Raw genomic sequence first — 14,850 nt, forward strand, 5'->3', positions numbered from 1 at the left:
TCAACACTGTCCTAACTAAAAGCTTTATTAAACAGAAAAGTCTTCAGTCTAGCCTTAAAAGTGGTGATGTTATCTGATTCCCGCACCCAAATTGGAACCTGGTTCCATAGTAGAGGCGCTTGATAACTAAATGCTCTTTGTCCCACTCTAACCTTAGTTACATTAGGCACCACAAGCAGCCCTCCATTTTGAGAGTACAGTGCTCTATTGGTGCAGTAAGGTATCAGGAGCTCCTTGAGGTATAATGGTGCCTGACCATTTAAGGCTTTGAAGGTAAGTAGAACAATTTTAAAATCTATTCAGTATTTCACAGGGAGCCAGTGAAGGGGGGCTAGAACTGGAGAAATATGCTCTCTAATCTTGACTCTAGACGGAACACGCGCTGCTGCATTCTGGATCAGCTGGAGAGGCTTTAGTGACTTAATTGCGCTGCCCGCTAGTAAAGAATTACAATAGTCAAGCCTGGAAGTAATGAAGTGTGGACCAGTTTTTCTGCAGTGTTTTGAGACAGGATTTTCCTGATGTTACGTACATGAAAATAGGCCGTTCTTGAAATTTGCGTAACATGCAGGTTGAAGGACATTTCCTGATCGAAAATAACTCCCAGGTTCCTCGCGGTGGTACTGGGGGCCACGGCGATGCCATCCATAGTAGCAATGTCGTTGGACAATATATCTCAAAGGTGTTTGGGCCCAAGTAAAATGACTTCTGTTTTGTCTGAGTTCAGCATGAGGAAATTACAGGTCATCCAGGATTTGATATCTTGTAAGCAACCTTGAAGTTTGGCTAACTGATGTGAATCATCCGGCCTGATTGCTAAATATAGCTGAGTATCATCAACATAGCAATGAAAGTTTGTCATGGTTTCTTATAATTCTACCAAGAGGAAGCATATATAGGGTAAAAAGGATTGGTCCGAGCACTGAACCTTGTGGTAATCCATGGTCAATGCTGGTGTGTATGGAAGAAACATTATTCACATATACAAATTGGGACCGACCACATAAATTGGACCTAAACCAATTGAGGGCCGATTCTTTGATGCCAATAAAATTTTTCAGTCTCTGTAGTAGTATATGGTGGTTGATGGTATTGAAAGCAGCGCTTAGATCTAGCAAGACAAGTTCAGAGACAAGTCCTTTGTCTGATGCAATCAGTATATCATTCGTAACTTTCACCAGTGCTGTCTCAGTGCTATGTCTTCTGAACCCTGACTGAATAGCCTCGAATAAGCTGTATCTATGAAGATAGTCACAAAGTTGACTAGCAACTGCTTTCTCCAGGATTTTGGATTGAAAAGGAAGATTAGATATAGGTTATTTAAAACCTCTAGGTCTAGGAGTAGGCTTTTTAAGAAGAGGTTTTATTACAGCTGTCCCTTTAGGATTGTGGTACATGGCCTGTTTTTAAAGAGAAATTTATCATGTATAATAAGGTAGAGCTGACTGAGGGTAGAACATCTTTAAGCAGCCTAGTAGGGATGGGGTCAAGGAGGCAGGTTGAGGCTTTCGACGAGTAAATCATTGAAGTTCAGGAAGACTGAAGTTCAAAACAGTCCAGATACACACAGATGTCTCCAAAGGTGATAAATGAGAAGATAAATCAATGCTGGTTAAGGGCAGGAGCTGATGAAGTCTCTGATTTGAGTTTTCTCACTAAAGAAGCATATAAAATCATTACTGCTTATGCTAGCAGGAATACAAGGCTCAGTGGAGGTGTGACTCCCTGTCAGCCTGGCTACTGTGCTGAAGAGAAACCTGGGGTTGTTCTTGTTCTCCTCAACAAAGGGTGAAAAGTAAGCTACTCTGGCTGCACGGAGGGCCCTTCTGTAAGTTTTGAGACTTTCCTGCCATGTTAAGTGTAATTCTACTTGGCTAGTGGAACGCCATTTTTTTTCAAGCCTCCGTGACATAAGCTTCAGTTTACGGGTTTGCGAGTTATACCAAGGTGCTTGTTTTCCTTGTGTAATTATTCTCTTTTTAAGTGGGGCACTGGAGTCAAGCGTCATTCACAGTAAGCCTGCAACACTGTCAACAAAATGATTAAGTTTGGAGGGACTAAAGGCATGTAGTCTAGTAGCAAAAACTCAAAGGTTATCAAAAAGTCAGTCAGTCTGAATCAAGAAATCAGACAGAACAGGATTTTGTGGAAAAACTGTTAAATGTTCAATGTCAATGCCATATGACAATACAAGATCAAGGGTGTGGTTAAAACAGTGAGTGGGTTTGTGAACAATATGACTAAAACCAACTGAATCTAGTAATGATATCCACGTCATTATCCACATCCATGTGAATATTAAAATCACCAACAATAATGACTTTATCTGATTGAAGAACTAGACATGATAAAAACTCTGCTAATTCAAGTAGAAATTCAGAATATGGCTGTAGAGTTTTCCAGGTAGGATGTGAAAGAGTAAGCAGAAGACTTTCAAATGATTTAAATTTATTTTGTTTAGGATTTATCAACAGGCTTGTGTCAAAGATAGCTGCAACTCCACCACCTCGTCCAGTACCTCAAGGAATATGAGTATTGGTTGGTATTGGTTGTTGACCATGTGAGCATGTTAGCATGCTGATGTTAGCATTTAGCTCAATGCACCTCTGTGACCAGCGTCATAGAGCCTTTAGTATGGCTGTAGAGTCTTAGTCTTATTATATTTTAACTGTGCTGGAGTTTTTGGGCCGACATTTTATGCTATTATTAGAGATGCCATGAAACAAGGGGAGAGAGAAAAGAAGAAGAACATGGAACAACGGTTGTTGACTGAGCCACCAGGGTTCCAAAGCTGTGTCAATTTTCTTTTAACTCTAAATCAAGTTTTACGTTGTTGAAAGTGCAAAAACAAATCAACAGAAAAGAAAACGATGACAACACATTGAGATGCCTGCAGTAGCTGCCAAGTATCTGCTTGTATTTATTTGCTGCTGCAGCCCAAAATTGAGTTAACAAACCCCTGAACCACCTCCACGTTGATCATCATCTGAATGATCAAAGTGATGATATTTATAACCTTTGTTTACGCAGTACAGAGAGAGTAATTCATCATCAATGACAGGTAAACAAAAACACTGTGCATTAGATCAGGATAAACTTGCTAAACAAGTGTTCAGACTTGGCCATGGGTGGCTGTAACGACCATGACGATTGTTGTTACCACAGCCAGGAGCACTTACGAACCAGCGGTATTGACGATCATAATGATGCTAATGATCCCAGAGGTTAAATAGCTGAGTTTCCCTACCAGTCAGTCAGAACTGAAGAAGTCTCTTGGATGAGGGACGAAACGTCTTATAGTATCGTCAACCAAGTCCAGTTGCCCTTGACCTCAACCTCTGTGATACCTAAGAACAACACTAAGACCTAATCCCAGACCGCAAGGGGCAACGCCACAGGAAATACTTTTCCTTCAACAACCTTTTTCTCTGACTTGTTCACTCTCACTCACAGGTCCAGTTTCTCCACAGCCAGTGACAGTTGACTCTCAGTTTCTCAGCTGGTACGTCTCTGCTATACAGATGACACCACAGTTACAACGTGACGACATGCAGCAACACGTGTGACACGCTCTTCTACCACCAAAGTGGTGACTCTGCTTTCATAAGCATCAACATCTCCAACTTAACTTCAGCCACAGAGCACTTCATAGAGATTTCTGCTTTTGTTGATCGGCAGTGATACGTATGGAAAACATATCCTTCAAAGTAACCCAACAGCTACACAAGTCAACACAAGCAGGAAGGATTAAAATATCATTTGTGCTGTGAATTTTGTGTGGAAGTCAGTCTGCTTTGTGTTGCTTCAGGTCATATATATATTATTTTCAACTGAATCTCTGTTCAGACACCTTGGGCTCTGAGAATTTGCAGAATTTGTCCTTGAGGACAAACTTATGGCTCAGAGGCATCACTGGTATGGTATAAATCAATATCATAGACATTTTTGGGTGCTTTTTTGTTGGTAGAGTACTTTGACACCTTTAATTAAGAGGATGGGCTTCACAGCATGAATGTTACAAGCATAGCAATAACAGTAGGCTAGAAAATAAATTTCTAAACAACAGAAACCTCTATGCTCTCAATCGGCTAAACAGTATGATTTGTAAGTAAAATGCACTGAAAACATTCAGAAAAGAACATGTGGCCACAGTGAAATGTGTAGGCCTTAATTTCTATTCCTGTACTGTTCCTATACAGAAACACAGTTAGCACTGATTTCTATTTTTGTTTCTTAAGGCTCAATAGAGATGTCGGTGAAAACCGAATCTTTAGTTAACATGATTAAGCATGAAGTCTGTTGAGGAAAATAATAATTTTGGATCCAGCTCTGATGAGGTGAAATGATGTTAGAGAGAGAGTTAGAGAGTTAGAGGATTGTTACTGCTGTCATGTCTTTACGATAAAGGTGAGTTATTTTTCTATGTTATTGATCATTCACCTCCACCAGCCCATCAGCCACTATGTTTCACATTCTCACGGTTTCCTCTAAATCGTAACATGAAAGGTCTGACATCAGCCCCCAGTTTTGGCTGCCCACCCTTACTGAAATGGCTGCACCCTGATGATGTGAGCTGCTTCACGTAAAGAAAGCCAAAATGGATACGATGACTGGTAAATGTAAACCACAGGCTTATAAATGAACATGGTACACAATAATTCTCATGTCATGCTCGCATACATTTTGTTGACTCATGCATTTCCACAGTCAGACCACATCCTTTGAGCTTAACACATAAAGACAAGTGTGTGCACTGAGGTGGGTTTCAGTTCATTTATCATCCCATCAAAGAGAGAGTAAAGAAGAAATGTTCTGTCCAGGAGCTTTATCTGTTTTATTCTCTTGTATGGTCCTCCTCATTGTCCAGTCAAGTGAGTAATATATATTGCAGTCAGACTGATATCTTGCTCATTCATGTAAACGTTCAGAATGCAAAGTAATGCTACTGTGTTTTATTTGGTTTCAACCAATTGTTGATTCATTTATCTAGTGTTTAGTTAAATTAATTAGTGTATTCCGTTTTAGGTCATGGCTCTGAGATTATTGGGGGGAAAGAGGTGGAGCCCCACTCGTTGCCTTTCATGGCTCTGCTGGAGAGCAAAATACCAGTCTGTGGAGGGACACTAATAAGTCCAAAATGGGTCCTGACTGCTGCCCACTGTGCGGAGTAAGAACAAGATACTTCCTAAAATGTTCAAGACAAATTTCTACTGATGAAGTAAAAGCTGGTGTGTACTGGTTAATTTTCTTTTTGTCTGTCTTCACAAGTAGAAATCAAGGTTTTCACTAACCAAATCAGAGACACAAGAACATAAGACGTGCAATGATTGTCACTTTCTAAACAACAACTGTGATGTGGTCCTGTTGCCATTTATTATAGATAATACGCCTTCTAAATTAGTTGACTCCACAAAGAACAGACTGAACGAGGCGGACATTGAAAAGAAAGATTTCCCTACTATTAGATGTAAAAGCAGATCTATTATTGCAACATTCTGCCTTTATAAATTCATCTCTGGAAGACTGAAGATAAATGTTCTAGTTTTATATTTAAATTGACACTTATACCCATAAGTGTCAATTTTTCACTTTCAGCTCCAGTACCTACTGCGCAGTCACATCAGCCCTGTTAGGGGGTAAACACTTCATTTGACACTTATCAACTAACACTTAAGTCTCAACACTCACTGATACTGAGGGGAAAAAACTGCTGTTATATTTTCTCAATGAACACCATATTCTGACCTACATATAAAAAAGCAACTGTGATAATGTCATCATTATGTCACTAACTAGCATGTTAGTGTATGTGAACATTGTTCTGATGAAACCCTGTTTCCTGCTCTTAGCATTAAGAAGGTGTACCTGGGGGTGCACTCCATCAAAGCAAAGGAAAAAGATTCACGGCAGGTCCGAAAGGTGACGCGCAGTTTTCCTCATCCCTGCTATGATAAAGCAGATAAGGTCAATGACCTCATGTTGCTCAAGGTAAGTTAATATTACAGTAACCAATAATGAGGGTCACAGCTGGCTCAAAACCGCAACAAAAAAGAATAGTACGATGACACAAAACTGCAGTAAAGGTTCCATTACTTTTGTTTTCACACAAACGGAAACAACTTAATGTTCAAATTATCATATGAAGTATGATAATCAGTAGGTCAGTCTTGTCAGCAGGTATGCATACTTGAAGGAATAGTGAGTGGAGTGTTGTTTGGTGAAAGAAACAAAAAGAGCATGGAGCACAGAGAACAGGGGTTCCCTCCTCTCTAGCCCACAGTGCAGAACATGAGATGTGCTTTTATACTGGAGAACCGGGCGCAGGTGGCTCCAATACCTGATGGTCTTAACCACACCTACTGGCATCTGCAACATAGAACACAAAGAGATAGACATCCCAGCAACTGAAAGAGATGGGGATGTCACATGAATAATTGCCTAGATGAAGCAGAGATGCAACAATCTGCATAGGAAAGTGGGTTGTTTGAACTCAATATTTGTTTTTTTGTGTTTGCTGAGGCAGGAGAAAAAGATGCCATGCAAACTGCAAACCACATTTGATCCAAATCAAATAATTGCCAATGCAAAGTCCGGCAGCTGCTTATCTTAACTGCTTATCTCTCTTATCTCACTCAGAGTGTGTATATTCTGTATATTTGTTACTTGTTCTCATGCAGCTGATTCTTAACTTTGCCATGAAAATTGTTCAGCATGTTGATCTACTGTGTTGTTTTTAAATCTGTAGCATTACATTTAGTGAATGTGGGAACATTTACAGTATATGTCTGACAAATTCATAGAGACAGGTATAAAAGATTATAAAAAGAAATACTAATACAAAACAATACATATGAAAAACAATATGAGCTTTCTGTGACTGCTTTGTTAGCAGCGACATTTGAAAACCTACTTTCCTTGTGCTGTGACCAGTGCTATTTAAACAATGAATGATACAAACAGTGATTTGATTAACAGTCTACAGATGTTTGCAGTCTATTCAGGTGACAAACACAAGATTTAGACAAATAAATTACCACAAGAATTCTAATCTCCAGAGCCCCCATGTTATTATAGATACTTTTATATCACTTAAACTGGATGGGTAACAGTGCTCAAGAATGATGCTAGAAAAGAAATTTCTAAATGTTATGTCTATTTTTTAATTTCAGCTTGACAAACCGGTGAAGCAAACCAAGACGGTGAAATGTCTCGGGTTCGGTAACACCATCAGAGAACCAGCAGCGGGCACCAGCTGTCTGGTGGCTGGATGGGGGAAAACAAACAACGTTTCCAAGCAAATGTCAGATGTCCTGAAGTCTGTCAATGTGACTGTGATCGACAGAGTCAAGTGCAACTCTCCTGAATATTACGGCCTTAAGCCTGTTATCACCAGTAGCATGATATGTGCCGGTTCAGACGGTAAAAACAGTGCTGATACCTGTCAGGTGAGAATGTTTTGTGCAGGAAGTAAACAGCCTGTCCCCAACATATCACCAATTTCACTGCTATGTTGTGCCTACAAATGACATGTCATGTGTTTATTCTCTCTCTAGGGGGATTCAGGAGGTCCACTGTTGTGCAATGGAGCACTAGTCGGAGTCACATCCTTTGGAAGGAAGTGTGGCCTGATTAAAAAGCCTGGAGTGTACGCTTTTCTTTCAGAAAAACAACTCAGCTGGATCAAAAATACAATGAAGAAGTCTGATATATAATTAGCCCTCCCTGTTTATTATTCTGTGTTCTTGACCCAGTTAACCTCTTTAAACGTGTCTGTCTCTGTATCTATTGTTCATGCTACATTCACTTCATCCTAATTAGATTAGATGTATAGATATAATTAGGCATTTAAAGAGCTTGGAGGGTGGTGTCTTTTTTTAGCCCTTTCAAAACTAAAAATACAAGAGCAGAAATGTTAGAGTAGTACACACGTGGCAGCATGTCTCTGACATGCAGTAGCACCTAGATGTGAAAAAGGTGGAGAGCATGGTCCCACCCATAGAGGAAGGTTGGGTGATGGAAGGTAGCGTGGATTTATTTTCATTAACCGTAGCTAAACTGTCTTGTAAATAATGACAATTAAACTTTCTCAGTAACAAAATGTTTCAAATGTTGTTTTTGTATGACTCTTAAGGACAGCGATTTGCATACTAACAGGATAACAAAAACTCTAGTGGTGAAAAACTCTACTCAGATAGCATTTGTAATGTTAAAAACACTTCAACAAATTAGAAAGGAGAGTCTGCGATGTAGGAAGGAACGTTTAGAGTTAAAAGCTAAAATAGACTATATTGTTCAACATTTAAAAGCCTAACGAGTTTACTGTATACTGTGTCTGATTTTTCTCATTCTGTTTCGTAGCTTTTTTAATCATGGGTCGAAAACGCCTGTGCAAATCATTTCACCAAAAACGAGTCTCCCAAGTAACAAGTAACAAAACTGATTATGAAGAATCAGATTTTGCTAGTATTTCATATGTAATAAATTTAATCGTCATGACAGCCATTCAGATTTAGAAGATGAAGAAAAAGAGCTCTGGGATGCCTCAGTGGCAGATGACCAGCCTCCGTCCGATTTAGAAAACTGTTTTGATGATGACAGTTTTGATGCATATGATATGGAAATGACAGCGGCATAAGTCTTCATCTTTTGCAAAACATGGGTATTTTCAGCGGGGACGTCTCAGATTTTATTGAACCAGAGGATGCAGTTCACACTTCACCCACACTGGCGCTAACATACGATGATGCGTACATAAACCATACAAAACATTCTCCATCGAGATACAGCATGCTCTCAATCACGGTGAAAAACAATTTGGCCCCCATCATGTTGATGGTTATAGTGAACGGAGTGGTGTGCTCACAGCTTGTGAATTTGCAGAGTGTTTCTGGCATGGGTGTCCCAAGTGTTACAGTCCAGGACATAAAAATACTGTAAACAATGTTCCATTTGGTGTTCTCTACAGATATTTTACTGCAAAAATACAGGCCCTTAGAGAAGACGCACATGCTTCATGTCAGGGTGGTGTGGGAATGTGAATTGGAGTGTTCAAAGAAAAAAGATCACATTCTGCAGGACTTTTTGAAAACTTATGAAGCCCCTGTGAGACTCAGGCCCAGAGACGCCCTGTTTGGGGGACGTACGAATGCGTACAGACTGCATTACAAATCTGCTGAGGGGGAGAAAAAAAAACTTAACTTCACATCACTATATCCAACTCTGCAAGCCCATAAATTCTAACCAACCGGTCAAACAACAGTCATTTTCTGAGACTTTGAACTGATTGAAAAGTATTTTGGTCTGATAAAATGTACAGTTCTGCCCCATAGAGGTCTTTCCCACCCTGTACTCCCAGTTTGTTGAAAGTGTAAACTGGTGATTTTTCCCTTATCAAAATCAGACCACTGACTGTTGTCATTCCATGGGTCAGTTTTGAGTTGCAAAAGGCTGTTGAAAAAGGCTATGTAGTAACCACAATTGATGAAGTGTGGCCTTTTGATGGTAAAAGTGACAATCTTTTCAAAGATTATATAAAAGCATTCTTACAGAGAAATCAGCAGCTGGCGGTTTTCCTCTAGCCCTCATGAGTATCGCTGTGCCTTTTATATCGAGTCTTATTGCTTCGAGACAAACTTAGATGACTATGGAGTATGCCCAAAAAATTTTTCTGGTACCTAAACAACAACTCGATCTTTTAAGAAGACCTCCGGCACACGAGTCTATTCGAGAGACTGTTGAAAATGAGTTGGATCGTACTATTATTAATTAAAGGATAGGTCCACATTTTTCCAAGTCGGTCTTAAAACAATGGCCAAAGACATTCTGGATCAAAAGACTGAGGATCTTCATGAAAAAGCAAAAAAATATTCCATTGCATTGCAGAGATTTCTCACCATGGTAAAACAAGGAGAAAGAGATCAGAACACACTAACTTTGTCTATGCTGGGCGCTGAGGATTTTCACTCTCCAGACCAAAAGAATCAAGAAGGAAGAGATTTTGTTTTGGAAGAAATTTTTAAAAACATGCCAAAAACAGCAGGAATAAAGCTCAGCATATTTTGGATAAAATGTCCTCCTCAAAAACATATCTTCATGGACTGAACAAGGGGATTGAAAAAAGTTACGGAAATGTTGTTAAAGGGTCTCTTGTATGATTTGATAAGAGGTGTGACTACGTCTCACAACGTGTCCGACAGCCAGAGAGCTACAGGTTGGGACGAATATCTGCAATCTTGGCTATATTGAATATACCTTTGCGAGTTGTGCCAAATCAACAAGTAAAAAGAAAAATTGACGACTTACAGAGAAAGACCGGAGAATCTTCTCCTCTTGCTACTGTTCCATCTACACCTCTTGTTACCAGAGGGAATCGATTAGCAAGCAATGAAACAAGTCCTTTTGTATCACCTATAATGCGACTGAGTGATTGGATGACTTTTTAATTATATCGGTACTGGTTTTAAATAAATACATAGAAACATGATTTTACATGAGTCTTTTTATTTATATCACCAGGATAATAACAAAACTTTGTTGTACATGATTCATGCTATTAATTATTTTGATAATGGCTCACACACATAGCATCTAATAGGGAGAGCCGGGACGAATGAAACACTTTTCAGATATACGTCATTTTAAAATATAACGTTACAGACAGAAATCATTTGTTGTAGTCATCAACAACTCACATGTGTGTTCTATCAATACCAGGTGTCATCTTGTTAAAATGTGGACCGAGTATAATATCACTTTGAAGGAAAGATGCGAATTGTTTCATTTGTCCCTACTGTGCGGGACGGATGAAACACAACGACATACATTTAAATAGTTTAAGTTATTCTTGTTTTTATTTAGAAAGCTTGACACTACCCTTCTTGATATGTAATTGCAAACTCATTATGTCCTTTTTCTTAATAAAAAATCGTATAAATACAACTTAGCTAGCTAACTAGAAAATCTAACAGCTAATGCACATTTGGATCAGATATCAGCTGCTCTTTTTATGTACATCTGCAGCCTGTTTTCCTGGTCTACTGTGAAGATCCTGTTATTTGGCTGTGAGTATCCTGGTGGTCCAGCCTGCAGCCTAGTGGACTCTGGCCTCCTCCCGCCGTATCTAAATAAGGTAGAATGGCTGCATGTTCGACAGTGACTCTTGACATTTAAACTTCACTAGCTTCTAAACTGTAAAACTTTGACATTTAAAACTTCAGGATGTGTTAAAGTACTAACTAATCTTTTATGTGATCATGACCATGGCACATGGAACAATAAACACAACTTGTCATTCAAAAAAAATTATTGCTTGAGTGAATTTACTTTCCGTCATTGAAAACAGCTTCTTTTGTATAATTCTGTGAAAGTGTGACGTATTCCCCTGATTTTTCCCTGTTCTGTTAAATACTGTGGACTGTATGTGCTGAGGTAGTTTGGCATATCAAACTTGTATGGGCTCCGAGAAAATCGCTGTGTTTCATTCGTCCCGCGTTTCAATCGTCCCGGCTCTCCCTATTATTTCACACATTTAAAAGAATCTCATACTTTGGTTAGATCCGCCGTTTGGCTAACTGTTAGCAGAGCTAGATTATTCAACAGTTCTGGCGTGCACACCCATTACTAAGCTATAAATAATGACGGAGGAATAAAACACGGTGGGGCATCAGCGCTCGTGCTGGAACTCTCACACAGGAGGAAAAACTTTATTGCTTATAAAAAAAAAAACACTTCACGTGTCACATGTCAATCACAGCACATCTTATTGGTTGTTGGCATTGTTCATCGCACAAGATCTTTGTTAACACATTGAGAGCACATTTTTTTCTATTATGTCAACACTAACACACTGCCATGGGCTCATACACAGTTTCTGTGGGGAGGGGTGTGTGAAGGGACCTGATCATGAACAGTGTACTGCTTGTTGCTTGAGCTTCAAGATGCAGATTTGCCACCTGACTAACGGCAGCTGGCTCACACAGTGTGGGAAATGTGTGCTTGGTGTGGCTGGTTCGACTGAGACAGGTGTACACAGCGTTTGTTCAACAACTTCCACTAAAGGAGCAACAACATTTCACACAGTTTTTTTCGACCCACAGCTTACCAGCGGTCTACTCTGACCGACGAGGGTCGACTTGCTTCTCCTCGATTGCTTATTTTTTCTAGTCTTAGTATAGCTCTTGTTATTTGTTGTTTGGCCATGGCTACTATTCCCGACCCCTGTTGCTGCCTGTTGCCACGACTCATGACGTTAGTGATAACATCCATATCGTAGAGTTGGTATAATGGCCCTATTGCCATGTTGTTTTTAGCTGCTGTCTTTAAATGAGGGGCAGCAAATGTAAATCCTTTCTTGAGTAGGGGAATGCAAGTCTGAACAGTCCCCTAAAAATACCCCCTGACCATGCTCCATACTGACAACCGAGTCCGCTGTATCCTGGTAAATCTCCACCCACATGAGCGATATAGTGTGCAACGTATTTGTCCGTATTGTGAACATATGGCTGATGTTTGCTCCTTGTCTAATACTGGTATTTTACCAGTCAGAAGTGTAACTTTATTATCGCTTTGCCGTATGTGAAAGGGATATGTTGGTTCTGATCTGACTTGAGAGAAATCTCGATACTGTCAATTTGTGTTTTGCAGAGCCTTAGGTAGTGTCATAAGTATTTGTGATCACATGGTTGTTTGGCCCTGTTATATGTACCATTCTTAAAAGAGGGACATAACTGTCACCCACTGTTTGATGTTCAACAATATCGGTGTAAACAAACATATTATACAGGCCTACATTAACATTGGCAGGATGTGTTGCCAAATATAGTATCGGAGACAGCACCGCATTAGTTTGTGGTTGAGACCTAAATGTGACTGATCACTCATGAGTTTTTGAACTTCACTCCGGGAATAAATCCTAACATTTGTGCAAATGTTCCTTGAAACGTTCATTCTATGTCTCTCGTTGGTAAAATATTGGTTGCTGTTTTAATCAAGTTCGATGTGATCCATTTTGTTTTCAGATAAACTGTTTGTTTCAGCTATTATCTGTGACATGGTTGTATATAATCCTTGTGTCGCTGATAGTGCCAGTACTCGTCGTGTTGGGTCGTGGCAGCTGTGCTGTTGATTCTGGAGAAGAAGGTCAGCTTGTAGAGGTCGATGAGAGTCGGGTTCAAACCGCCCTCTTGTTGGATTTTTTATCAAACACAACAAATTTTGAGCCTTCAGGTGTTTTTGGATATTGAATCTCTATCAACCCCACCTCGTATGCTGATTTAAAGTGTAAAGGCTTGGAAAGCTTTGTTCTAAAATTTACTATTGTAGACGAGTTGCTGGGTAGGGTGACAAAAAAATCCTCCACGTCCATTTATACGTGTTTGGAAGCTGCTAAGGCAACTGAATGACCTTTTTTTCTGAAATCCAAGAGTTCAATTTATCTGGCCATCCGACCCACCATGTCACGGCCTTGTCTTTTTTTTCAAGATAAAATCTTTTCTGTTTTAAATGTTTTCTTTTTATCTATAATAACTTTTTGCATCTCTGGGTCATAAAATGTTCCCTGTAATATTTCCCCGTCATAATCTTTTATAATTTCGCTCTTTTCCCTCGTCTGTTTGTATTTTATGCAGTATTCCACCTTCAGCTAAAATATCTTTGAAGGATGCTGTGGCGCGTTTACTTTTTTTCTACTCTTATTTTTTTTTTAAACAACATACCCATGCATATTTTGAAAACAAGTCTATATATGCTAATAAATAGCGTACCCCAACATTTTCTGCAGAATAAGCGGACAAGTAGATCTTAATGGAACTGCCAATCTATTGTATTCACTAAAACCTTGTTTCTCTTAAAATGCACCAGAACCGTCTTGTGAAGAGAACAGGCATCTTGCTTCATGTGCCAGTTTTCTATATCTGAATCCTTGCACCGAACTCCAGTACTGTCAAATATAGACAATAAAATACTTGAGCACAGACATTGAAGGGTCCCTTCAATGTCTGTGCTCAAGTATTTTATTTCCACCGACATACACAACATACCCGTCAGTGAGAATTACAAGTATACATTTTTCAGAAAATCAATACAAGCACCTAAGATTCAATTAAGCAATACATCACATCATCAACATCAACATGTTGCTTTCTGGTTAACATTAAAACACACAAATCAATACAACAAAAACAAAATACATGACCCGTATGAAATTCATTATCCAATCCAATCCACTTTATTTATATAGCACAATTTTAAAAAACAACAAGGTTACCAAAGTGCTTTACAGAGATAAAACAAACTATGTTTATGATAATAGAAAACAAATAAATAACATCAACAATGACCACAGCAGCTCTCATGCTGGTCTTCCTCCTGGTCCTGGGCATGTTCAGCCGCAGCTGATCAGCAGACCTCAGTGACCTTGACCTCAGAGATGTACTGAGGTGCCAACCCATTAAGTGACTTAAAAACAAACATTCAAATCTTAAAATGTATTCTAAAATCAACACAGTCTCACTCCCTACTCGTCAAATGTCTGACGCATGGTCAAGGCCCTTTGTCGTCGCTTTTTAAAGACTTGGGTAGCCCTTTTGCATCAATTATTGACGTTTAGGGATCCACAGTCAAGTTAGCAACGCTTAGCAACGATAAATATGCAATATCCGGTTACACTTTCAAGATAAAACGTAACATCTCGATACATTGCCATGTTGAAATGCGCATAATTAAAGTCGTGAAACGTTGCAGTTTCGGTTTAGGCACAGAAAGTACTTGGTTGGGTTTAGGCAACAAAACTACTTGGTTAAGGTTAGGAAAAGATCATGGTTTGGGTTAAAATAGCTATGTATGTCAATTAAG

The 14,850-nt window shown here is 39.3% G+C and overlaps 1 protein-coding gene across 1 annotated transcript; it reads left to right on the forward strand.

The window, feature by feature from the left end:
* The first annotated feature begins 4,749 nt into the window (after positions 1-4,749).
* On the forward strand, positions 4,750-8,083 carry LOC119891208 (granzyme A-like). The gene is made up of 5 exons (XM_038702584.1): positions 4,750-4,871; positions 5,026-5,167; positions 5,850-5,988; positions 7,170-7,445; positions 7,554-8,083. The coding sequence occupies exons 1-5, from the start codon at positions 4,808-4,810 to the stop codon at positions 7,710-7,712; spliced, it is 780 nt and encodes a 259-aa protein (XP_038558512.1). The 5' UTR covers positions 4,750-4,807; the 3' UTR covers positions 7,713-8,083.
* Positions 8,084-14,850: the final 6,767 nt, after the last annotated feature.

Source organism: Micropterus salmoides, unplaced genomic scaffold, assembly GCF_014851395.1.
Source record: "Micropterus salmoides isolate LMB-PRFRI ecotype aquatic unplaced genomic scaffold, ASM1485139v1 Ms_hic_scaffold_7, whole genome shotgun sequence".
NCBI classification, from domain to species: Eukaryota; Metazoa; Chordata; class Actinopteri; order Centrarchiformes; family Centrarchidae; genus Micropterus; species Micropterus salmoides.

Bases quoted from the DNA above. Each gene is read 5' to 3' on its own strand.
- LOC119891208 (XM_038702584.1), top strand. From the start codon at position 4,808: ATGTTCTGTCCAGGAGCTTTATCTGTTTTATTCTCTTGTATGGTCCTC. The intron at 4,872-5,025 runs GTGAGTAATATA...ATTCCGTTTTAG, and splicing joins CCTCCTCATTGTCCAGTCAA to GTCATGGCTCTGAGATTATT. The intron at 5,989-7,169 runs GTAAGTTAATAT...TTTTAATTTCAG, and splicing joins ATGACCTCATGTTGCTCAAG to CTTGACAAACCGGTGAAGCA.